The sequence below is a fragment of the Eleutherodactylus coqui genome, chromosome 8 (genome assembly GCF_035609145.1).
Source record: "Eleutherodactylus coqui strain aEleCoq1 chromosome 8, aEleCoq1.hap1, whole genome shotgun sequence".
Taxonomy (NCBI): Eukaryota; Metazoa; Chordata; class Amphibia; order Anura; family Eleutherodactylidae; genus Eleutherodactylus; species Eleutherodactylus coqui.
This window is the reverse complement of record NC_089844.1, coordinates 93,711,905-93,737,482: the sequence shown is the minus strand read 5'-3', so window position 1 is coordinate 93,737,482 and position 25,578 is coordinate 93,711,905. Positions and strand designations below refer to the sequence as shown.

General features: G+C 44.1%; 1 protein-coding gene across 4 annotated transcripts in view; it reads left to right on the top strand.

Annotated features, from left to right (window-relative positions):
- Positions 1 to 25,578, top strand: part of RAPH1 (Ras association (RalGDS/AF-6) and pleckstrin homology domains 1) — a 137,458-nt gene that overhangs the window by 88,472 nt on the left and 23,408 nt on the right. For 3 of the 4 annotated variants that reach the window (XM_066576071.1, XM_066576069.1, XM_066576072.1), the window contains exons 5-8: positions 8,994 to 9,068; positions 18,741 to 18,818; positions 21,508 to 21,667; positions 24,741 to 24,862. In XM_066576071.1, coding sequence (XP_066432168.1) covers positions 8,994 to 9,068; positions 18,741 to 18,818; positions 21,508 to 21,667; positions 24,741 to 24,862 — 435 coding nt within the window. The remainder of the gene's footprint in view (positions 1 to 8,993; positions 9,069 to 18,740; positions 18,819 to 21,507; positions 21,668 to 24,740; positions 24,863 to 25,578) is intronic. The other variant, XM_066576070.1, reaches the window with a different exon arrangement.

The window sequence follows — 25,578 nt, the reverse complement described above, 5'->3', positions numbered from 1 at the left end:
TTGCAGTCCCCACTGAGAGCAGCACAAGGTAGTGCCTGTCGCACTGTTTGCAGTGATATGTCTGCTGTGTGTATCTGTGCAGTAGTTTAGGAGAAACTTGCATTTTATTAGCAGCAGCCAGACCCAGAACTAGTCCTGACTATTCATGAGCTGTAGCAAGCCACACCCACCCCACCTTCCAGCCAATGATTGACAGCTCTCTATGTACAGTAATACCAGTCAACCAGTGGCTGGAGGGCAGGGTTTGTGGAGCTAGTCTGCAGCTCATGAATATCCAGGACTACTTTAAGTAGTTCCTCTATGCATATGCCGCTACTGCTAAAACGCAAGCTTCTCCAAAACTACTGCACAGATCCCCACAGCAGACATATCCCTGTTATCAGTGTGACAGACACTACCTTGTGCTGCTCCCAGAGAGGGGCCCTAAAAGATGGAGACAATCTCTTTAATGCAACTCGATTGGGGATTGTGGGTACCACACATGAAGTCCCCTAATTGTTTTTTGTATAGGTTTCCCAATTACTTTGGCCATTCTTAGAATTGCATTATTCAGAATATTAGCGCAGTACCATACTGTTATAAATGCTGTCTAAAAGAAAATCTCTGTTGCCCATAGCAACCAATCACAGCGCAGCTCTCATTTCTTATACTGCTGAGGTAAAGTGTAAACTGCACTGCGATTGGTTGCTATGGGCAACAAGGACAGCTTCCATAACCATAAGGCTGCATTCACATGAACGTATATCGGCTCGGTTTTCACGCCGAGCCGATATACGTCGTACCCATCTTGAAGGGGGGGGGGGGGACTAAAGAGCCAGGAGCAGGAACTGAGCTCCCGCCCCCTCTCTGCCTCCTCTCCGCCCCTCTGCACTATTTGCAATGACAGGAGGTGGGGTGGGGCCAAGTTTTGAGATTTAGCCCCACCCCCATCCCGCCTCTCCCCATTGCAAATAGTGCAGAGGAGCGGAGAGGAGGCAGAGAGGGGGCGGGAGCTCAGTTCCTGCTCCTGGCTCTTCCATCCTCCCCCCCCCCCCCCTGCAGATGGGGACGACGTATATCGGCTCGGCGTGAAAACCGAGCTGATATACGGTCGTGTGAATGCAGCCTCAGAGTGTGGTACCGGGCTACTTTTCCGTGGCTCACTGTATGTATGTATAATAAATATATATAATGAATGAACACCAATACCTTGGCAGTGCCAGGAGAGTTCTTCTTTAGTTCGCCTGACTTGACTTAGTGTCTAGTAGTAGCCATCGCAGGCCGATAGACTGTCAGCGAGATTATGTACCATATCCCCAGCGCTACGAATCAGGTTGCTAATCTACTTCTACTTTCGTAAGCCAACTCCTAATTAACGCTTCATCGCCCTTCAACGTGCGTTCGAGCCTTTTTCTATTTTCCATGAAGCGCGACTTCCACTCCGACTTGTTTATAGTATATTTTTAGAGCTTTGTTTAGCCCAATATAGAATAATGAGGGATGAGAACTAATTTTTTTTTTTTAATTTGACGTACCGCGACTGTAGAATTGTAGCATTGGTATGTCCCTCGATCCCAGAGCAATGAGGAGTTGCCATAGCAACTGATGATTTTTAACACCGAAACATTTATTAAAACAATCAAAAGGCGCTCCTGGGACAATGCAATTAGTCTCTAGTAAAAACTCCTGGAGGCTCGTTGCTGGGAATCTCTATAAATCATCGTAGCCTTGGAACGCTTTATACAACTTCCTTACTATCCGACGGTCTGATAGAAATAACATTGGCCTGCCATTCTTCACATTACAGCAAGGCTCAGCGAATAACCCGCTCATTCTAGGAAGTGCTTGCCGTCATTTCTTTGCTCACAATTAAAGGGTTCTTAAAGGGCATGTGTCATCAGAAAAATGTTAACATTTTTAAGACCTTTTTTCTTTTTAAATGTTATTTATTTTTTACAATCTTGGTCACAATCAAATTTAAAAGGGAACAAAAAAACTTAAAATTCAGCTTTTTTTTTTTTAAAGTGACCACAGAGACTAATACTAGTCTGTCTCTTCCTGATCTGTTAAGAAAGCTTTGCCATCTCACTAACATCAGAGACAGAATTAGACTGAAAGGCAACAAAAAAAATAAATATATATATACACACACATACACACAATTTTTTTTTAACAATTTCAGTGGCTTTTCCAGGACTTTTCAAAAAGTTGGTAAGGGTAGAAAATGGACTACAATAAACTAAGCAGTACTTGCCCACTAAATGTCCTGGAGGTCCATTGCATCTCCTCGGTCCTCACCACTACGATCCTGGAAGCTCATACAGTGGACACCGTTTATCATTCATGCTAATGCTGCAGCCAATCAGTGGCCTCAGCGGTCGTGTGCATGACTTAAAGGGGTGGTCTCGCGAAACCAAGTGGGGTTATACACTTCCGTATGGCCATATTAATGCACTTTGTAATGTACATTGTGCATTAAATATGAGCCATACAGAAGTTATTCCACTTACCTGCTCCGTTGCTAGCGTCCTCGTCTCCATGGTTCCGTCTAAATTCGCTGGCAGCTTGCTTTTTTAGACGCGCTTGCGCAGTCCGGTCTTCTCCATTCAGCACGAGCCGCTTCAGTGTGCTCCCCGCTACAGCTCTTCTGCGCATGCGCAGACGAGCTGTCACTGCTCGGGAGCGCGCTGAAGCGGCCATTCTGCACCATCCTCTGTTAGAGGAAGGTGCAGAAACTGGAGCTGCCCAGCGGAGAAGACCAGCCCAGCCCAGCAGCCCCGAGAAGCCTCCCAGGTAAGTGATGGGTCGGGGGGGGCTGCCGCTGCGCCGGGCTGCGCCGGGGGGGGGGGCTGCCGCTGCGCCGGGGGGGGCTGCCGCTGCGCCGGGCTGCGCCGGGGGGGCTGTCGCTAGGCCGGGGGGGCTGCCGCTGCGCCGGGGGAGCTAGCGCTAGGCCGGGGGGGCTGTCGCTGCGATGGGGGGGGCTGTCGCTAGGCCGGGGGGGCTGTCGCTAGGCCGGGGGGGCTGTCGCTAGGCCGGGGGGGCTGTCGCTAGGCCGGGGGGGCTGTCGCTAGGCCGGGGGAGCTAGCGCTAGGCCGGGGGGGCTGTCGCTGCGATGGGGGGGGCTGTCGCTAGGCCGGGGGGGCTGTCGCTGCGATGGGGGGGGCTGTCGCTAGGCCGGGGGGGCTGTCGCTAGGCCGGGGGGAGCTGTCGCTAGGCCGGGGGGGGCTGTCGCTAGGCCGGGGGGGGCTGTCGCTAGGCCGGGGGGGGCTGTCGCTAGGCCGGGGGAGCTAGCGCTAGGCCGGGGGAGCTAGCGCTAGGCCGGGGGGGCTGTCGCTGCGATGGGGGGGGCTGTCGCTAGGCCGGGGGGGCTGTCGCTGCGCCGGGGGAACTAGCGCTGGGGAGCCGGGGGCTAGCGCCGGTTACCTGCTGTCTGGTCGGCGGCTGCGGGGCGTCTGGTCGGCGGCTGCGATGCGTCCGGTTGCCATGGAGACACAGCTGGCGGCGTCTCGGGAGCGCGCACGTCGGGCTGCAGCGAGCGACTGGGAAAGAGCCGGCGGCCATCTTGAGGAAACTTTTATAACTTGCTGAAACGCTGGAACGGTAAGTACGAACCAGCTAGAAATGTCATTTACAGGGGGGCTTAGTAATGTGTGTTTAATGGGGGGGACTGGGCAAAAAAAAAAATTAACTGCTTCCTCGAGACATCTCCTTTAACACATAACCACTGAGGCCTATGAGTGGCTGCTGCAGTCACGTGATTGATAATGGCATGTGACCTCTGAACAGGACAGCTGAACTGACGGGACATTTAACAGGTGGCTACTGCTTAGTTTTTAGTTAATTCCCTGCCTTTCTCAGCTGTTGGAGACATTCCGGAAAACCTCTTTTAATGTATAGCTTCTATGCCCAAGAATTGGATGATGTAGCGTTCATATACACTTGGCTGTACTCTTAAAGGCAACTTGTCAGAACAAACACCCTTTAACACTAGAGCATTTTTACAATGAGCTATAAAAACTGAACTCATTAGTACAAATGCACTTTTAGTATGGCCATATGCACACGGCCAATAGCAAGTTGCATTCTAGAATTTCTGTCCGTATGCTGTCTGCGATTGGGCAGTACTCATGCGGGATATCGCCTGTGTGAATAAGCGCTCAGTGGCCATGAGAGAAACACGACTAATTAGAAACATGTGTCTATTTTGGTGTCCTGTGTCTCCTCTTGCCCATTAGAATGATAGAATGACTGCGCATATGGGGGTTAGTACATAGAGCCAGTTATTTCACAGTCACCTGGTTGGCATTTTTAGAACATCGATAACAAAAATGTATCCTTTTAAATGGCATTTCTACCCAAAGCCTAAAGGAATGGCCATATGAAAGTAAATCATGAGTCCTAGAAATAGTCACTTTTTTAGCAAGATTCTGTTTTGCTAAAAAGTGCTACTTCTTCTGCCTTCCCTTTTGCAGACTACATAGCACTCAATGAGCGCTATGTAGTGAATAGAGAAAGCAAAAGTGCCACTTCCGCTGTTTGACCTGGTAATCACGTGATCGCCAGGTGCACCCTGCCACAGGAGAGCTGCAAGGTCCTAGCACACCCAGACAAGCTCTGCCAGTGACTGTTGTCACTGTAGCAGGATGCTTTGCCCTGTAAAAGGGACTCTAATGGCAGAAAAGTGTGAAATTAAAGGGTCCCGCGCCGAAACGGTGTTTTTTTTTTTTTCAATAGCCCCCCCGTTCGGCGCGAGACAAACCCGATGCAGGGGTTTAAAAAAAAAAAAAACAACGGATAGTACTTACCCAAATCCCCGCGCTCCGGTGACTTCTTACTTAGCTTGCGAAGATGGCCGCCGGTATCTTCACCCACGGTGGACCGCAGGTCTTCTCCCATGGTGCACCGTGGGCTCTGTGCGTTCCATTGCCGATTCCAGCCTCCTGATTGGCTGGAATCGGCACATGTGACAGGGCGGAGCTACGAGGAGCAGCTCTCCGGCACGAGCGGCCCCATTCAGAAGGGAGAAGACCGGACTGCGCAAGTGTGTCTAATCGGGAGATTAGACGCTGAAATTAGACGGCACCATGGAGACGAGGACGCTAGCAACGAAACAGGTAAGTGAATAACTTCTGTATGGCTCATAATTAATGCACGATGTACATTACAAAGTGCATTAATATGGCCATACAGAAGTGTATACCCCCACTTGCTTTCGCGGGACAACCCCTTTAAGACAATGTGCATGACCCCCAGAGGTCCTATGACATCATGGGGAACATAAATGTTAAAAAAAAAATCTACAGAATAAAATAAAAATCTATAAAATAAATAAAACGACCCACCTCCAATGCCAACCTAAACAATCACCATATGCACCCTGTAATCCAAAACGATACAAATTTTATATATCAAAACCTCAAACAAAATGAGGAACCCATTCCTGTACTTTATTTTAGCATATTTACAATGTGCTTATTTATCTGGATTTTTTTCCCTTTGTCACTTTTGCATGAATAACATCGTTCACTCTGATCCCTCTGATCCCTCTTCTCCTATGTACTTCGTATTCCTTTCATTTGCCTCTTCTCACCCAAATTTACAGCATGTTACATTAGGAAGATCCTTTCAAGTCAGACATCACCTTGATTTTAGGCAAGAGGCAGAAGTAAGCCTTGTAAGTTGGAGAAAAGCTGCATGCCCGCCTTCTCTTGGCTTTAAGCGCTAGTCCATGTATCAACACGATATTCTGCTCTCCGAAGACCATTTCCCCTTGAATAGACAAAAAAAAACTGCCTGTAAAGTTATGAAATTTGGTTCCATAATTGCCCAGCTGAATCTTTTCCTAGAAAAGGACTGACAGTCATTATGTGTAATGTTGCTCGGAATGATTGGGGCAAATAAAATCAGGCCTTTTTTTTAATTTTTTTTTTTTTTTTTTTTAAGTGGCCCAAATCTTGGTTTCGAGCAGAAGGGACACATGTGTTGGCTTAGCATTTTTAAGTCCTTGCAGTGCTGGACTTCTAGGTTTGAATCTGACCTTGATGGGGATTTGAAACTTGGAGCCCACCACTGCAAGGCAGCAGTGCTAACCGCTGAGCCACCACCATCGCCACTGCCTTCTTCACAGTTGTTCAAGAAGGCCAAATTAAGAAAACCCAATTTTTCACTCACATTGATTATAATCAGGAGTCCTGATTCACAACTATGTGATAAAATTCTTAACCCAATTATTTTAAAGATGATCGCTCAACATTAATTATGGTCACTATTACACCCTTTCTCAGAGGTATTGTAAACCTACATAAAAATTAATTCAATTTTGTTGAATCTACAGAGGATACTACTGAGGTCACCGCTAAGCTCATTAGCGCTGCTGCAAAGCCTTTAGACAGACTTCACCACTGGATCGCTGGCTTCTCCCTCACCGCTTCACCTTCTAAGTGAAGCACTGAGCGGGGAGCGTTTACACGGAACGAGAAGCCAGCGATTTTAGTTTTTATGCTAACTGAAAGTCAGCGATAATGACTTGCGAACGAATAGTGAGTAATTTACACTGCACGATTATTGCTCATATTTGTTGGTTTAAAAACATTTGTACGATACTTGTTACGTGTAAATGGCCCACAAGGGTGCTTTTACATGGGCAAACTAGCAGCCGAAAAATCGCCCAATTCTGATCAATAATAATCCTACGTAAAAAGCAGGACGCGGCGGGGTATTGAGCAAGAAATTGCTGATTAGTCACTAGTTGCTTTGTTTCAGCTCACTAATGAGCGAGTTCTCATCTATGAACGACCTCCTGCTCAGTGTATGGAGGTGGGCAGCGAGAAGACTTAATAGCGGTCTACAAATATCTGAAGGGCTGTCACACTGCAGAGGGATCAGCCCTATTCGCATTTGCATAAGGAAAGACTAGAAGCAATGGGATGAAACTGAAAGGGGGGGGGGGGGAGACACAGATTAGATATTAGACAGAGAGGGTGATGAATGAGTGGAACAGGTTGCCACGGGAGGTGGTGAGTTCTCCATCAATGGAAGTGTTCAAACAAAGGCTGGACAAATTTCTGTCTGAGATGATTTAGTGATCCTGCACTGAGCAGGCGGTTGGACTCGATGACCCTGGAGGTCCCTTCCAAGTCTACTATTCTATGATTCTATGATAAGAGATCGCCGGCACGCTTCACCTCCGTTCATGCACACGTAATATGCGGTGAAATGAAGTTGATGTGAATGAGCCCTAAGTGCTGCTCCTAAACATGTTGTATTAGCAGATTGTGAACATTTGTGACTTTGTGTGTGTTTGGCAGCGCTTACAGTATCTTCATCATCCAATCCAATGTGGTCTGGTGACAAATGGGAAGAATTATGCAGCTAGTGACAAATATTTGTGCAGATTTGCTCTCAATTCCCCCCCTTTTTTGTATCCATTTGCTAACATGTAACATCTGTTCACAGTAATTTGTACACTCTGGTAAATGGCAGCAACGCGGTGTGAATGAGCCCTATAGCTGGCCAACTTCTAAAATGATACGTAAAACCCATAGATAGCAGGCGAGAATACCTTTTAAATGGGACGACGATCAGACGAATAATCACTCGAAAGGGCGAATTCAAACGATAGTCGTTGAGTGTAAGCATGCCCAGCGACCGGATGACTATCAATAAGGCCGAATGCCCACGGACGCATTATCGCTGCGGAAATCGCGGTCAGACTCCCGCTGTGATTTCCGCAGCAATGTCGGTTCATAGACATGCTGTGTAAATGATTCTCCCATGCCCACGAGCTAAAATCAACAGCGATTTTCCGCTCGGGGGGTGACAATCGCAGCATGTTCTAATTTGTGTGGAAACCGCACATAAGGCTTCCATTGCAGTCAATGGAAGCCGCGCGTCATGCGATACTCCGCAGTGTGTACACAGTGGAAGTATCGTGTGAATCCGCGTCATACCCCAGCACCGGCGCATCATGCACTGCACTGCGTATGCGTGCCGGCCGACACTCTTACGGCAGATCCATACAGGTGAGTATAGGGTCTCTAGGAGGGGGCACTGGGTCTGATTCCACTGCGAAATTCTGCAAGCTGAATCCGACCCTGCCATAGGTATGAGCCCTTAGTCCTGTCATTTCAGCTTCCCAAAAAGGCTGCTGTTTGAACACAAGTCTGGTATAAAGTCAGTTATTCGTATGTAAACAACTTCGGAATAAGTTTGCATGGAGATCCCCTTTATGAAGAATATCTTGGCAAACAACTAATGACCAATCTTCCTTCTGCGTTCACTCAAACGATCGACTGTCTTTTGTACGCCTCCGCACCGATCTAAGTAATAACTGCTCGGTGTAACGGTACGGACCGTTGTGTAGGATTCTGAGATAATTAGTAACTTCTCTGCCCCCTTCCCTCCCAATAAATGAACAAACAGAAGTCTACAAATCCTCTAATCAATGCTATGTGCCGCCAATGCATGTTACACAGTATTGATCCAGTGGCGCAGAAGACAAATAGACATCGCTACTTATTATGTGACGGACTGAAGATGCAGCAGATAAGTAGCGCTGGACGTCTCGCTGACTAGTAAGATATCGCTGTCTTCCTACGGAGCAATTTAAAAAAACGAGAACTGGTAATTGCTGGTATTGTGGAAGGGGGTAGTGCACCCTCCATATTTGGTAGGAAGGAAAGTGGTAGCGGGTCAACTAGTTCCTGCAACAATTATAATTGTGGGCTGTAAACTTAGAACTTGTGCTAAAGATGTTGTACATGTAGCAGTGCCTTCTCTTTGCAGAATATTGTATGGCTGCTTCTATTGTTGCTCCATCCCAGATCTGGGACATGTGCCTATTTATGTGTTAATTTGGATGTTAGCATATTTTGCATTAGGTAATTTTGTCTTTTCCTCTGCATGCCTACTGCATTAATCAGAACACGCAAATGAATATGCATTGCTCAGATTTTTCTTTTAATTGGTTTCTCCACTTTTTTTTCTCTTCCTGTCTGTTTCTTTTTCTGTGCAAGCACTCCTATCTGGACAGGGAGACCTCCCTTCTGCTCAGAAACATTGCAGGAAAGCCCTCTCACTTGCTGACTAAGGTGATGAAGCTTGCTCTTTCCATATGCATGATTTACCTCTTCTCTGCAGCTAAACTGTACCAACTGTGTACCCCTCGCAAGCATTGACTGTTGGAGGCCTCATGTCCACGGGGAAAATCAGGCCCGCCGCGGATTCTTCATGCAGAATCCCGCAGCGGGTCCCTCCTTTCCCGCGGACATGAGGCCTAAAAATAAGCATTACTTACCTGACCGAACGCTGCGGATCTGCCCTCCGTCGCGGCCGGATCTTCTTTCTTCGGCCCGGCGGATGTGCTCGGCACGCCGGCAGTGTGCCGCTCGCATGCGCCGTGCACCCCTTTTTTTTTTTTAAACTCCTGCTCTCCCGCGCCGGAGAGCAGGAATTCAGCTGCGGGTGTGCCGCAGATCCAGACGGCTTCCATAGGCTTCAACAGAAGCCTGCGGGAGACCCGCACTAAAATGGAGCATGCTGCAGGTGTTTTCCCGCACACGCAATCCACGCCTTAAGGGAAAATGACATCCGCAGGTATTTAATTACCTGCGGGTGTCCAATGCATCCCTATGGGGCGCGGATCACACTGCGGGTGACCCGCTGCAGATCTGTCACCATGGACATGAGGCCTTATTGTATCACCTTTCTAGTACAATTATCTTAGGGCGAGTTCACATCTGCGTTGGAACCTCTGGCCGGAGGTTACATCGTGGATGCGGCTGAAGATACTGGAAGTAATGGCCCTGCATTCAGCTGGGCCGAAAGTGGAGGGATCCCATCATAGTCAGTAGGGTCCCTTCAGCCGTGTTCAGAACCATTCAGCCATGGGGATTCCCTTTTCCTGCTCCCCGTAGGGAGCAGGAAAGCAGAATCTGCAGTGCAGATGTGAAAGCACCCTTTTTATACTCACAGTTCAGTAAGGAGAGAAATACAATCACTATGGCCGTATTCAGAAGGTCACATATAAGCTGTATCCGAGGGAATTGAGTGCAACTTACATTGGATAACACACAGACACCCTCCATGTGCCGTCCGGTATTCCCGGACTCTGCACATTGCATGTACTATTCTGTACCATGAAAACAGACTAGAATAGGACATGTAGTAACTTAAAAAAAAAATTCACCTGGACTATCGATCCATGTGGAAAAACAGCAGTGTAAATAACCTCCTAGGCTATTGTAGGGTTCTGGGCTGTCCATGGGATACAGGGACGGCACACGGCCCACATATACAGCCGTCTGAGTGTTCATTGGATACAGATATGAACAGAGCCTAAGAAGTGTTCATTAGTTTATACTATTTTATATCTGCACACTGCTATAAACATGTACTTCTCCTCTCCCGGATGTCCCTAAATTACCCCTTTCAGGGCCAAGGCTCATTGATGCCTGGGTGCTGAGGCTAAATTATGCACTTTTGGTACATATCTCTTTATAGTCCAATATCTTTTCATACCTCAACTATTTTTACCATGTTTTTTCAGGACGAATGGGGTCTGAAATGAGTGGCTTTATTTCTTAAATTAAATGTTTGGTTTTTTTTTTCATTCAACAAATAAAAATTGTTTAAAATATGAAAAAAATGTAATTTTTTTTATACTATTGCGTATACATATATTTGGTGTCGACATTTCTATTTTTGAAGGACATTTTTGCATAGTTTATTTTATAATCAGAACAAAAAATTTCACCATTGAGGAAAATACACCCCAAGGTCTTCAGTGAGGTATATGCTTTTTTTCAATGTAGGGTTGGGTTACTGGTATTTTTTTTTTTTTTGCTCATGCTATTTTCTACTTAGCAAGATCAACCAAATATTTATACAGAAACATCTCCTGAGTAAAAGATCTACAGCCGCCAGTTTGAAACCAATTGTACGATTCTGATTTTGTAAATAGAATGGAAAAGAGAAAAATTCTGGCAAGAAATAGTTTTTCCAAGTTTCTTATGAACAAATCTAATTAAAATCAGACCTTAGTATGATACATTTGAAAACATTCACCGACTTGCAGGGCTGACATGGATGGGCAATTTGGGCAAAAATAACAGTGATCACTCCTCCTGCCTCTTTGACTGCAGGCAATGAACCACCTTTGGGGGTATTTTCTCTCTGGGGTTGAAGGGATTGCAGCGAAAAAGTTTTTTGTCCTTTGAGCCTCCTAGAGCCGGCAAGTTTCCCTAAAAGTCCAGCAGACTGTTTTTTAGTCTTGGACTTCTCAGAGATTGCGGAAGCCTCTTTCTGCCTCTCTGCGGACAGTGCTACATGGACCTGTACTTGCCTCCTGTTGGTGTCAGAATTGTCCAATAACAGTGTGTACCCTTTCTAAAGTATTTATAAACAATTTTTTGATCTCTGGTCTGGGTGAGTAAATGTGTCAATATCAATAAACATTACTTCAGTTAATTTACCTAAATATATAAAGTTATACAGATATTAATGTGCTGTATTGATTGACACTACTGAGACCCTCCTCTAATGTCTTTGTTAATGATCTATCAGACGGTGCAATGGTAAAAAAACCCCTAAAAGTAGTCTCTTTGTATATGATGCTATGCCAGTAAGGTATAAGAATATGATGTTCTCTGGATTCCAGCTATTGTAGCTGTGCAGTAACCATTCACCTATGCACAATTCTTGCACAAGCCTCAATGCATGATACATTGAATAGTTTGAGAATGAGAATTTCCTGTGTAAATGTGTTTATTTGGGCATGTGTCACTTATACGGCTCTAACCTATGAGTTGTGTTCCCAGTTGTACGCATCAGTTACACAGCCCTTTAAATTATGAATGGAGATGACATTTAACTGCAGGCCTCGGTCTGACATGTAGTGCTGCCTCCTCTCCCCTGTGCCTCGGCTCCGCACTACTCCATATGTCTTTTTTCGTATCTTTAGCAGTTATTCTATAAGTAATACGTTTGATTTGTCTAATGGGTTTGACATGTTTGCAGTGTCTTCATTCCTTTTCAATGTTTCCCTTCACTTGTACAGGGCAGACGTTTCTTATGTGATTGCATATACTAGACCTATATAATAATAGGTCTATATGTTATGGAAATGTTATATGATATAACTGGTGCACTGGCTTCTATTACCGTGTTACTTCGCTCTGTAAGACGCACCGAGCAGGAAAGTAGGGAAGAATATTTTGAACTCCCCCAGACCAGGAAGGGAAGTACTACAGGAGGAATAAAGAGCAGTAATACCACCTCGGAATGAAGTATATACCACTAGGTCAACCTGCCATTCAGGATCCACGGACAGCTGAGTGTAAATGTAATGGTGATCTTATTACTTGTCACCCAGCTTTCCAGGAGCCCTGAATGCCATGTTTGACTAGTTATAGCGATATATGTGGTATCCTTGCTTGCATAAATCTGCAGCTGGCATTCAGGATCCTGGAAGAGCTGAGTGACAAAGTAATGGTGAATCCATCAGTTGTCACCCAACTTTCCAGGAATACCTCATGGCACGTTTCATTATGGTGAGGAATGGAGTATGCCTTTCCAAGCTCATATAATGAAAGGGACTAAGCTGATTGGTGGAGGAGGGGGGAGCAGCACCAGTTCCCGCTGGGGCTCGCCACTAGAGGTGAGCGAGCCTACTCGGTAAGGCAGGCTCGGGTGGGCTGCGGGGGGGAGCGGAGCAGGAGAAAGATTAGGAGAGAGATCTCCCTTCACCCCCCCCCACCCCCACCTGCTCGGATCACTAAGCAGTTACTCGAGAAGAGCGATGCTCGCTTGAGTAACTGCCTTATCGAGTAGGCTCGCCCATCTCTACTCGCCACTAATCAGCGATATGTGCAGAGGAGGAAGAGGGCCGGCCAGCTGCTGTGTGATAAGGATGTGTGATAAGGATCACACAGCTGCTGGCTGGGTCTGAATTTTGGCACGTTCACTTTATAAGACGCATTTGTTGTGGGATTTCTGCAGCAAAACCCTAGGTTAGAGTTACAGTACAGGTACAGCAGAAATTTTGCAGTGCTTCTGTTTTCTCTACATGTGAATAGGGTCTGCTTTAACCCTTTCCAATCCACTGTCTAACGTCTTCAGACATTCTGATTTGAAGGCTGTACAGCTCCGATGTCGGAAGATGTCCAGCAGGGTATTCTTACTGTATATTACTGTCCGCTTTATTGTCGGGGGCCTCTTCAGCATGTTCAATACGGCAGTACTGGCTCTAGCCATCAGATGGCGCCATTGTATAATCGCAGAAAGAGAAAACCCCGTCGGAAACCCTGAATCCAAAATTGGAGTGCAAAGGGTTAATGCCATTCACTTTCTGTAACATCTATGTCCTAGAAAACTTCATAAGGCCGGATTTCTCCTTCCCAATAAGATTTTTCTTGGGTTTTGTAAGGGATGTAGTCTAGTCAAAGACTGGCTACAGAATACGTGGGTGCCGGAAGCTGAGCAGGAAGTCCTTAGTGACTTGTTCATGGGGTAGTGGTCGGTAGTAGCCTTTATAAAATGTCACTGCTTCCCGTCTGTCATGGAGTAGTGAAAGACAGAAGGACTCTGCAACTCGAAACGGAGTTTCAATCCAAGATCTAGCTGAAGTGGACCAGATGAGCGAACATGATCTGTGTGTTGTAGAGTCCCATGCATGCTTGGCACACGAAGATATAGGGAACACTGTTGCATTGATGGGACTCGTCCAGATGGCTTCCTACACTCTTAAATATTCTTCTTAGGCGCTAATTCACCCAGGCAAACTCCTTCAGATGATTACGGCCAAGAAATAGATTGATGCGATTTCACCTTTTATCCATTTTAGCTTATTTGCTAGTTATTTATACCTGCAAACAGGAAATCATGAATACCACTGGCATAATCGGGAAAATCACTTTTTTTTTTTTTTTTTATAACTTCGCCAGTTTATTCTAGGTGTTTGTTGAATTACATTCTACATGTCTGCAGTAAGGAATGGGGCTCTTACAGAGCTATGCCAAAGGCCTCTCTCTTGGCCATCGATATCTTCAAGGGGCAAGAACCCTGAAACAGCTGTTTATAGATTGGGTATCTTCCTTTTTGAGGAGACCTCTAATTATGTTTCAAGGCTCTTTAATTGGTTGAACATTGCCTTTGGGCCATTTACATGGGACGATTATTACTCAAAATTCATTCTGACAAATGAAATTGAATGATAATCATCCATTGTAAAGGCAAAAACATTGACCATTCATTATTGCTGACTTTTCGTCAGCATAAAAACCATCACAGGATTGTCTTTTAGTGTCAACACTCCCCGCTCAACACAAGCGCAGAGCGAGAAGCCCAGTCAAGTCTGTCAGTGTAAACCCTCTCCGTGAGCACTACCAACCACATCAGCGCTCGTCCAGTCATCGAGCTGACTGTCATCCCGTGTAAAAGGGCCATTAGTAGGTAGCTACCTATTGCTGGCTTTAGAGAGATACCGTTCTTCCTTTGGTAGGAGAGCAAATTTGGATGACTTTTCCTGGGCAGCATTGCCTTTAAGACCCTTATGTCAGCTGGATGATCTCGAGCCCCCCAAGAGCTTCCTTAAACGGTGAAACTCCAGTTTTACATCCACTTTTCTACTTCGGTAAAGGGTTTTTGTCACATGAACCCTTGTTGTTACGTCCCATTAAACATAGATGAGCTCCACCGAGATGGAAAAGATGAGGCGCTTGTGAACGACTGCTGGTCCCAATACAAGTATACCACGTAATCCCAGCACATCCTTCTGGTTTTCCAACAAGACACTTGCATGTAGACGGCCATCGATAGTACAACATTAATTTGAGCTTTTCGTCACAGTGAACCTTTTTCTATTTGTCACAAAGTATTGGCTGTTGCTGATATGGAAAGGGGCGGATATAGAGGATAAGGTGGCGGTTTATGTAATATAACCTGACATCTATACCCGCCTCTTACTATATCAGCAACAACCAATACTTTGCGACATATAGAAAAAGCTTCATTGTGACTGAAACATCACATTAATGTCGCAGTATCGATGGCGGTCTACATATAAGCGTCGTCTATTGCAACACATATATTTTATATTTATATATATTAAAAATAAAATGTGTCCCATTTTTAAGGCATATGGTCCTCCCTTGGTGTGTCAGTGGAGCGCCATGCTGTAAGAGTTGCTCTTGGGCATTCAGAGCATTAACCCTTTCTAATCCACTGTCTGACCTCTGAAGACATTATGATTTAAGGCTGTACAGCTTTGATGTTGTAAGACGTCTGTCGGGGTTCACTTACTGTATATTGCCAGCCTCTCTGCTGTCAGAGCCTATCCAATGTGTCACCTCATGCAGTACTGGCTTTAGCCAGCATATAGTGCCATTGTATAACGGCAGAAAAAAAGTAAGCCCCCTAGGAAAACCGGGATACAAATTGGATAGGGTTAATGCATTGAATGGCTGGCATGTGATACTAATTATTGTCTGGGGCTTTCCCTAGAGAGAATAGCTGATTGGTTGGGGTGAGAAAATCCAGATTGCTGCCTTTTTTTTTTTTTGTTTAACAACTTGCCTTTCTGAGACTACCCCTTTTAAAGATTAGCCAAATGGTCACCCATTAACACCGTTGGGCAGCTTTGTAGAAAGGCTCTTTCCAATGTGCTCAATGTTCAAATGCCTTTTTTATGTGCATCAAAGAATTGTGGCTAACCAGTTACCACGCTATACGTTTGGCTTTACAATTGTGCTAGGATTCTTAATTCAACCATTACCACCAGAAAAGTGTAAAAAATAATTGTTGCTATTGAAACTGCATGCGACCAGCAAACCGTTTACGTATGCAGTTTTCAGCTCTTAAAAGGTGATGTCCCACAAAAAATGATTAATAATTATGGGCTGGATTTACCTATAAACTTTTTTCGTATTTACACTTCTTTTAAACCTTTTTCTATCCCCAGATATTTCAGGACTTATGTTAGAGTAGCGCCACCTGCTGTTTCTACCTAAGAACCCTTCTGGGTCTGATGCACCTCCGTAAATGTTCCAAGGAATGTGTACATGAAAAGCACTGCATGTTGCTCCAATGCTTAGAATGGAGACAATGCATTGCATTCGCATCCAAATCGCATGGCGTGCGAGTATGATGCTATTTTTTTTTCACATAATCATAGGAAACAATGGGAGATTCTTGAGTACAATCGCCCAAAAATAGTACATGCTGTCATTTTCCTATCTAGCCCGATCACTGCGAGAGAAAAATCGCTGATGTAAATTAGATGCAAAATCGCGATTTTAGCATTACAAGTCCCATAGACCCCTGCAGAAAAAAAAAACGCTGCGAATTTCGCAGTGAAAAAAAACTGTAGTGGGTAGTCACCCTTAGGCCGTAGTTATACGGGGAAGTGTTATATCCATCCAAGACACTCAGGCCAATATTGCATCTGTAAACCTGCAAAAAAAAATTTTGTGCAATTGTAGTGCATTTTGCAAGAAAAGCGCATTGCATCGCTGTACTTCACACGATTGAAGAGTGAATGTTGTTCCAATAGCAAAAATAGAAAACTTCATTTTCATGCGAGTGCGATGCGTTTTTTTTTTACATTTTTGCTCCCATAGGAAATAATGGCCAATTCTGGAACAGAATCGCCCAAAAATATGATAATGCTGCGAATTTTTGTGATCTTGCACTATAGATGGGATTGAAAAAAATCACTCCTGCAGATTAACTCAATGGGCCCTGGGAATGTCCGATTTTTTTATTTTTTTTTTTTTTTATTTTTTTTTTAAATCTGCATTATGTTAATATCTGTGGATGTCACCTTTTGTAATACGTAGGGTGACATCCGTGGCAAACCTATGGAGGGATCCTGCACGTTTGCAGCTGGCTTTCCCCATCCCATGTGGATGCACTTAACTGGAATTTTCCGCTGGACATTTCTGGACCTAATCTCATTAGACCTAATATAATAACTAATGATGGCTGAGAATGTGCAGATATGAATGCGGTCATTCCGCTGGAAAAACTAAAGTAAATTAGCCCGGTGTTAGCAGTTTAATGGGCCTGTACATCTGGGACTGTGCTTGATGAAAGATGGCGGCTGCTGAGGAATTAGGCACTTTATTATTAAAATTAGCTTCAGGTCATTAATGCTCTTGTCTCAAGAAAGCAAAACGCATTGGGGCATATTTAGCTTAAGACGGATGTTTCATACAGTGGTATTAAGTTAGGGCCGCTGGAGTAAGAGGCACGCTTCTTAATACAGTTTAGATCAGTCTGTCCTAGAATTCCACTAATTTACCCCAGTTTCTGGCATAAATTGCAGTAAATCTGACAGGCGGCAGCAGACCACGCCTCCTGCAGTTAGGTCATTTGATAAGAAAAGGTAAAAGTTGCCCATTTTGGTGCTGAAATTTGCAACATTTAATACACCACAGAACTGGCATAAGTGTTACATTTTCCCCCATTGTGTCTGTAATTCAAAGCGTCTACCAAGAGTTGCCCTATCTCTGCTTTGACTCGCTGGTCAGTTTGGTGGAGATTATGGCAGTCACAGGTAATGGCAAGGATTCAAAGCCCCCAAAGCCAATCCTACCGTTACTACAGTGCAGTATTTGTATCGAGTGTCGCTTGCTGTGCGGTTTAGCATAAACGTGCCTCAGGTTTAGCAGTGGATGTTTCTGGAGATCCCGGGGGTAAGCCTTCAGCCTTCCATAGACAATATACAGACTTTGTACAACATGTTTACTAATGATCAGAAGAACCTTGACATTTATGGACAGTCCTTGATCACTAATTGTTCTACTGATACTTTGTATATCGCAAGAGAACCGCACAAATATGATGCATTTGTTGTGGATGTATTATCAAATTTTCTTATCTGTAACCATATTTTTTTGGTCTAAATTGTCATGGGTTTTTCTCCCCCCACCCTCCCTATAATTATATAGTATAATGTATGCTGTGTGTTCGTTGCCTGAATCCTTATCAAATCCTTCGGTTCAATCCTGACTGTCTTTTTAAATTCTAATATTATTGTACTTGCTATTCTTATCACCGCTTGGAACCTCCGGACGAAGAAAGCCCATGTATTGTAGCACTGACGGAAGGCACCCAATCCGCTGATCGTCCGGGGTTCTGAGCGGCTAATACTAGCCAATCAACTATTGCCAAACTATTCTGAGTATAGGTCATCAGTAGTATTTGTGTGGAAAACTCCTTTACCTTTTTTTTGAATTTGGGATAACCCCTTTTGAAGGATCTTCTGCTAATGTCTTGGTGCCATATTACCACAGGACACTTTCAGAATACTTGAGTAGTCCATACCTCACCGGGTTACCGCTGTTTTGGTGGCACAAGTGGGACCTGCATATTTTTTGGGTCTTGGGATGGTTTCTCACATACAGGCTTTTGTAGCAGTTTTTCATGCAGTTTATTTAACCAAAACCGGAAGTGGATTTGAAGGAATGGAAATGATGAAGGAAGCATGGGCAGCAGTGGCATCCTGGGCTCCCTCACCCACTGGTCCTCTGTTAAGCTGAATTTGCTCCACGGGTGCTAAGTCCACGCCTTAAAGACGGGACCTGTACTTCTCCTTCCTTCTTGATCCACTTCTGCTGCAAAAGCTTTTCTATGAAACCACCAAATGTTACGGCTGATCAGCTGATACTGTTACTACAATGTGTATAAAGATAGATTCTGCGGCATAAAGAAAAATGCAATTTGTGCAACTTTAAGCTTTAAACTTTGTTTTACTCTTTTCACAGGAGGAACAAGCTGCGAAAATAAAGGCAGAGAAGATTCGAATAGCTTTAGAAAAGATAAAAGAAGCACAAGTTAAAAAGGTATCCTACCCAAGAACTAGCAATGACCATACAGGGACGGTATTCAAGAAAGGCTAGATGCTTATTATAAGACAAATGGCATGGAGGCTTTTAATTAATTTGGCAATAAAGGATGTATAATCAATCTGAGAGAGGTTGAACATGACGGACTCGTCCCTTTTTTTCCACCTAAGTAATTATAGCATTAAGAGGAGTGCAGAACGGGCGACAGCTTTTAGTACTTGAGTCAGAGCTATATTCAGCTTTACTGTGTTGCAATCCCAAATACCACATTTCTTGGACTATAAGATGCACTTTTTTCCAGCAAGAAAAAAAAATCTTGCAAGAAAAGTTCTTGCATCTTATAGTCTAAAAACTGTGCCTCATTGTTGATCTTAAGTCCCTAATGAGCGAGGCGCCTTCTAATTTTTCACCCTTCTATTTGCACCTGCATTCCTCTCTGTTGTGAGTAATTTTAGTGCTCTACGGTCTCTTGTGGCTTCTGTTTGTGTCTCCAGCATGGCTGCCTGCTGCACCTTTTACTGCTCTGCCCAAGTGTCTCTTAGCAGCCAGCTGTGCTTTTTTTTACTAACTTGGTAGTGCCAGTATGACCTCCAGTTAACTGAATAGGGAGGAGAGCAACAGGCAGCCAAGCTAGGGGGCATGGCCAAATGCCGACACCCAGGAGGGAGGCAGTGGCAAATGCATGGGCATACACAGATCGTACAAGAGATGGAGCTACGCATCCGGCAGTAGAGCGAGGAATGACACGTCAAGAATATGGCCCTGGACAAATTTGAAGGAGCAGTGTTATTTAAAGGGAGCTGGTCAGCAGAAGATCCGTATGAAAGTGTAGCAACAGTATTACCTACATGTATCAAGTTAAAGGGAGCAATTAGCCAAAAAATTCTAAATCTTACTTTTGTAATAGCTTGCCTGTTATGAAAATGCGACATGAAGTGAGGTGTAGACGCCTCCTCTTCATCAGTAACAAAAGTAATATTTTGAGTTTTTTTAGTAAATTTCTCCATTCAACTTGATACATGTATGTAATACTGTGGCTACACTGTGGTGTTAACCTATATACTGAGTTTCTGATGACTCGTTCCCTTTACAGAGGTAGCATCACCCCCTTACATCCTGATTGTAGCTGTATACTCCCTAAGGGAGAGGAATATTGCCTAGGTCCTTGGATCAGACTTCAGTCTACTGCCCAGGAGATTGATTTATGGCAGCAGCTTCCCATTGTCATTACAGTAACACACAAGTGCCTTAAGACGTTCTCCGAACCCTTCTTCAGCTAATGAGAAGAGACCAGGGCGCCTCTTAATGTGTCTGCCCCTTACTTTTAGCGCACCCACACCCCCTTCCGATTAAAACTTCCGACAAGTTTATACCATGTCAGCAGTTTTCATAATGTGCAGCTACACTTTAACTTTCATTTCATTATGTTGCTCACATTACTGGTTGTTTTCTTTCTTTTCCACTTTTCCTCTTGGCTTTACCCTAGGGTAATTACAATCTGCCTCCACTCGCAGTCCTGCTATTAGTTAAACAAATCATTTTAAGTGACAAAGATAAACTAAAAATTAAATTACTAAGGGCTCATGTCCACGGACAGAGCGATATACGCCCGTGCATTTCTGGCGCGAGAGTACTGCGTTTTAAAAACGTGAGTGCTCGCGAGCGATCACATAATTCCGCCGTGGAAATCCTGAGGTCCCCGTTAATACTATATGAATAGGTGGAAAAATGCGGTGAATTAGAACATGCCGCGATCTTTTTCCCATGGCAGAATCACGCATGTGAGCACTGTGAGCTGTTAGGCTCAATAGAACCTATTAGCTGCGTTATTCTGTCGTGGGAATTCGCCCTTAAAGGAAAGTAAATGTAGTAAGTTAAAGCTAAACACTATGAAATAAAGTAGTGAGAACTACCCTGCACCTCATAGCTTACTGACATAAACACTTCCACTTCCTTAGACTACCAGGGAACTTTTAATTAGTGTTTCTCCCCCCCCCCCCCCCTACCTGCGTGAGTTCTGTAATCAGGTGCGTCTTACAGTCCGAAAAGGACTGTATATAAGGCAAAGCAAGCACTGCCTGATGTTCTCCTTAACCAGAAGGGTCTTTTGAATTTTGAAATTCTACCTTGGTTACAAATACCAGTCAGATTCCTGATCCAGCAGTCCATCATGTAGCCTAGAATGTGTAGCCCTGAATATATTCAGTGCTGACCCCCAGCATGGGAGCCTCCTATCCATTGCCTTTGGAGATGTTAATAGACCATTCTGGCTGAGGGCCATCAAGATGTTCTCACTTGTATGCAGGGAAAACCGGGCATAGAAGAACCAACCGGGTATAGAAGAACCAACCGGGTGATAAAACATACAGTTTTAGGAGCAACATTTCAATAAAGCTACAAACCGAATTATCCATACTTTAAAAAGGGGGGTGCATGCGAAATAATGCAGAGAGCAACTGGATATCCTTTGATTGAAAGACTATGAATTAGTAAAGCATTACCTAAACATTATTGGGAATATAGTCTCGCTATGTAATCAAGTATTGTACAGTAACCAATGATTTATTAATGCTTTGGAAAGTCACAAAATCTTCTCTCAGGCTAAAAAAATTATTTTTATATCTAAAAAATCCGTTTATTGTGTGGATCTGACTCTTCAGTCTTATTCCTTCCATGTTCTTCACAGCTGGTGATCCGAGTGCACATGTCGGATGACAGCTCCAAGACTATGATGGTGGACGAGAGACAAACGGTACGACAGGTGCTGGACAACCTGATGGACAAGTCCCACTGTGGATACAGCCTGGATTGGTCACTTGTTGAGACAATTTCTGAGCTACAAATGGGTTAGTGGATCAGTCTTACAGAACTCGATAAGTTATGCCCGCTATGTTAAAGGTGGCTCCTACTTATCTATTAGATACTCTTTAACACATATGAGAATTGGATCCTGAAAGGAAACCATAAAATCTCTATAAATAGCTGAAGAGATACAGAATCAAACAATGTAATTATAGTCACTTTCACTCCTCCACAGGACGTCCATTTACATGAGCAGATATTTGTATTGGTGATCTTCCATATAGTTGTTGGAAATTATTTGCGTAGTGATTCTAGAAACATATTTACACACAATATTATCTCAATATTGATTAAAGATTCATTATTTAATTACTTATCTAACAATGTGTCATCTTAAGGGCCATTTACACAGGACTATTATTGCTCAAAATTCGTTCAAACAAACACATTTTAGCGATAATCTTCCAGTGTAAATGCAAAAACATTGTTCACTATTTGTTATCACTGACTTTCGGTAAGTATATAAAAACTTGGCTAGTTCGCTGGCTTCTCATTGCGTGTAAACGTTCCCCACTCACAACCTCAGCTAGAAGGTGAAGCGCAGAGTGAGAAGCCTGCAATCAGATGGTGTTCTCTGTATGTCTTAAGGTCGTTAGCTCTCGTGCAGAGCGTTAACAGTGACATCAGAGGCTCATGCAGTTGTTTAGACAACTGCCGTCCCGTGTAAAAGGGCCATAAGCTATTAAGGCCTATCTAAACACGATTATCACTCAAAATTCGCTCAAAAGCTGACTTTTGACTGATAATCGTTGTCTAAATGTGCCCATCTTTCACTGTTCAGCCAAATTACGTTTTTCAGTTCTGCTTGAAAACCGTCCTTCAGCAGAACAGCTGATAAGCAGGACCGCATGCTGTGTTCTGCCTGCAGAGAGCTGATTACAGCTGATAACATTTTTACAGCTCTTCTCAGCTCTCAGCCCCACTGGCAGAACAACAGATAAGCAGGACTGCATGCTGTCTGCTGTCCATAGTGCTGAATTCTCCATGGGGAGCCCATGGCTGAACAATGGAGCTAATTACAGAGCTCAGACCTGCTGAGTTCTGTAACAGCTCCCAGAAGATCTTTCAGTCTTTTGAAAGATATCGGTGTGTGTAAATGGGCCTTAAATCATATTTCCATATCACAATGTGAGAATCGCCAGCAGTTTTTTTTTGTTTGCCTAAATGATTTCCACGATCAACAATCTGTTTATTTTAGTCGTCCAGTTGCCTCACTTATTTACAGTACCATTATGTACATGGATTTTTAAAAATCTCATCTCCGTGCTCCGGATAATCTCTCCATATAATGGACATATGACAAGTGACGTGTTCTTTGTTTCTGCAGATTTTCAGTGCAGATTTCACCCTTTGCAATGCTTTGGGGCAAATCCTTGACAAAATCCCCAACAAAATCTGCATGTAACACTCGTGGATTTCACAGCACCCCATGTGCATGCACCCTTTAAAGTCCAGAGAAATAGTTGAGCAGGCTTGTAGAGTCTTCATTGGCATCCAGAGCACAGGCCCGCCGCTGGCCTACGGGGGAGGAAGTAGTTGTCATTTCTCCTGCACTTCTTGACAGCTCATACAGTTTCTCAGTCAACTGGAAGAGGCCATGAATATGGTAAAAAGTGAAGCAAAGACTTTACCAGAAGGCTTAGAAAATTCTGCTTTCTTAAGTAGTTCCTTAAAAATACTTTGTTTCAAGCATAAAACATTTATGAAAAATACAGTTGTTGCCTATAGCAATGGGTCATCCTTCTTTGTCAAACTGCTCTGATAACTGTAAGCTGGAATCTGGTCGCTGAGAGCAACATACTTTATTACTCATTTTTTATGTATACTATTCTTGACTAGGTCACCATTTCACGCACTCTGGTTTTCTAGAAGGTTAGAAATGGGGAAGCAGCGCTGTATTTTAAAGGGGGTTTTCCAGACAAATACTATTGATGATCTATCCTCAGGATAGATCACCAATAATTGATCACCTGGGGTCCGCCACTTGGAACCCAGACTGATTGGGCGCTGCTGAATGCAGGTACAGCGTAGTAGCTGCTGCTCCGACCCCTGTATAGTGGCTGGCCCTTGTAACTACAGGTGCAACTTCCATTGATTGTAATCAGATCCTAGCCTGCAGTTACAGGCGCTGTAATGGTGTGTTAATGGCTTGTGTGCAGTGGCACTGATGGTGTGTGCCCGTTCAGCTGATCAGCCAGGATCCCGGGCAGTGAACCCCAGCCAATCAATAATCAATGACCTATCCCGAGGTCATCAATAGTGTTTGCTTGGAAACCCCCTTTAAATAAGTACGTGCATGAGCATTTCTAGCCGTTCCAGATAAAAAGCTTGTGTTTGTGGGGGTGCTTCTGTAATTCATTTCTTCATCAAAATAGTTGAACAGTTTCTATAATCCAAATATAATGCCTTAATTTTCCATTTGTATTCCATAAAAAAACATAATTAACTAAAACAGCAGCAAAGTATCAGCCCTTGGCTCAGTCCTCATTCTATAAACCTGCCAGCTCTTCAGGCTCGTTGGTTAATCCTCGTCCCCTGCAGAATGTACTGTAGCCTGTATGGTGAGTGCAGTGTTAATTGGATTTTTCTTTGTCTGGATCTTCTTAATACTAAGCTTCAATACATTTTCTTGCATATGCTTAATTAATGGCCATATTAATAGTGGCACATTTTCAACACTTCACTTCGTCACACGGTGACCTTGCTTAACGGTGTTTTCAAGTCCGGTCAGGTGAATAGTTGGAACGGGTCAATAAAAATACATTTATGACAAGCCACATGCAATTTCCACAAAGAAAATTCATAATAGAGGCCTTGTGTGGCGCAGAGTGTTAAGGCAGCAGTATGCAGTCCTAAGCTCTCGCTCACGACCTGAAGGTTGCGAGTTCAATCCCCTGCATGGTTCAGGTAGCCGCCTCCAAGGTTGACTCAGCCTTCCATCCTTCCGAGCTCGGTAAAATGAGTACCCAATTACCTGAAGGCGCTGCGGAATAAGTTGGCGCTATACAAATAACAAGTCCCTTAATTCTGATTTTATACTACATTGTCTTTCCGCAGAACGTATCTTTGAAGACCATGAAAATTTAGTTGAGAACTTATTGAACTGGACTCGGGATAGCCAGAACAAGCTGATGTTTGTGGAGCGCATCGAGAAATACGCATTGTTCAAAAACCCACAAGTAAGAGAGAACCAGCAAGTCCTTATTATATGATTATTACGTTTTGCTTTCGTCATGCAGAATGATGTATATTAGGAACCTGCTGTTCATGCAGTTCTCTAGTATGCAGGGGGGAGGGGTAAATATCACAGCTGAGGAATAAAGAGATTGTACAAGAAGACTCTTCTCTTTCATAATAACTTCAAATATACAAAATGAAGTTCTGCTAGATCTATTGCAGCTAATCCTCCGTTAGGGCCTTGTCCGCTATCTGCCCCAGAGACTTTGTATGTGGCACCCATAGAAATCTCCGGGCTTATACTGTAACTCCATGTGCCTCCAATTTAACACTCAGGTTTGTCTTCATGGCGGCTCGCAGCGTTGTATTTGAACTACAACCTAAATCTGTTCCATTTTTTAAAGGGAACAATTCTGGTAATAAATATGCATAAGGCAGCTATCGGTAAAGTGGTTTTCTGGGATATTGATGAGCTGCAGTCCCGGTACGAAGGATAGTTAAATCCCGGAAAACCCTCTAATGCATGCAAACGCATGGTTTCTACTGGTTCAAAGGTGGAGCTTCACTTTAATAGTACGGTCACACGTGTTGTCGAATACCGCACTTTCATCAAATCTGTGCAGTTCTCAAATTAATTGATAATGGCCGTGCTAGTAACTTCAACCTAGGTGGCGGAAAAATGCTGCAGGATGTGCAAATTTACAACAACCATAATAGA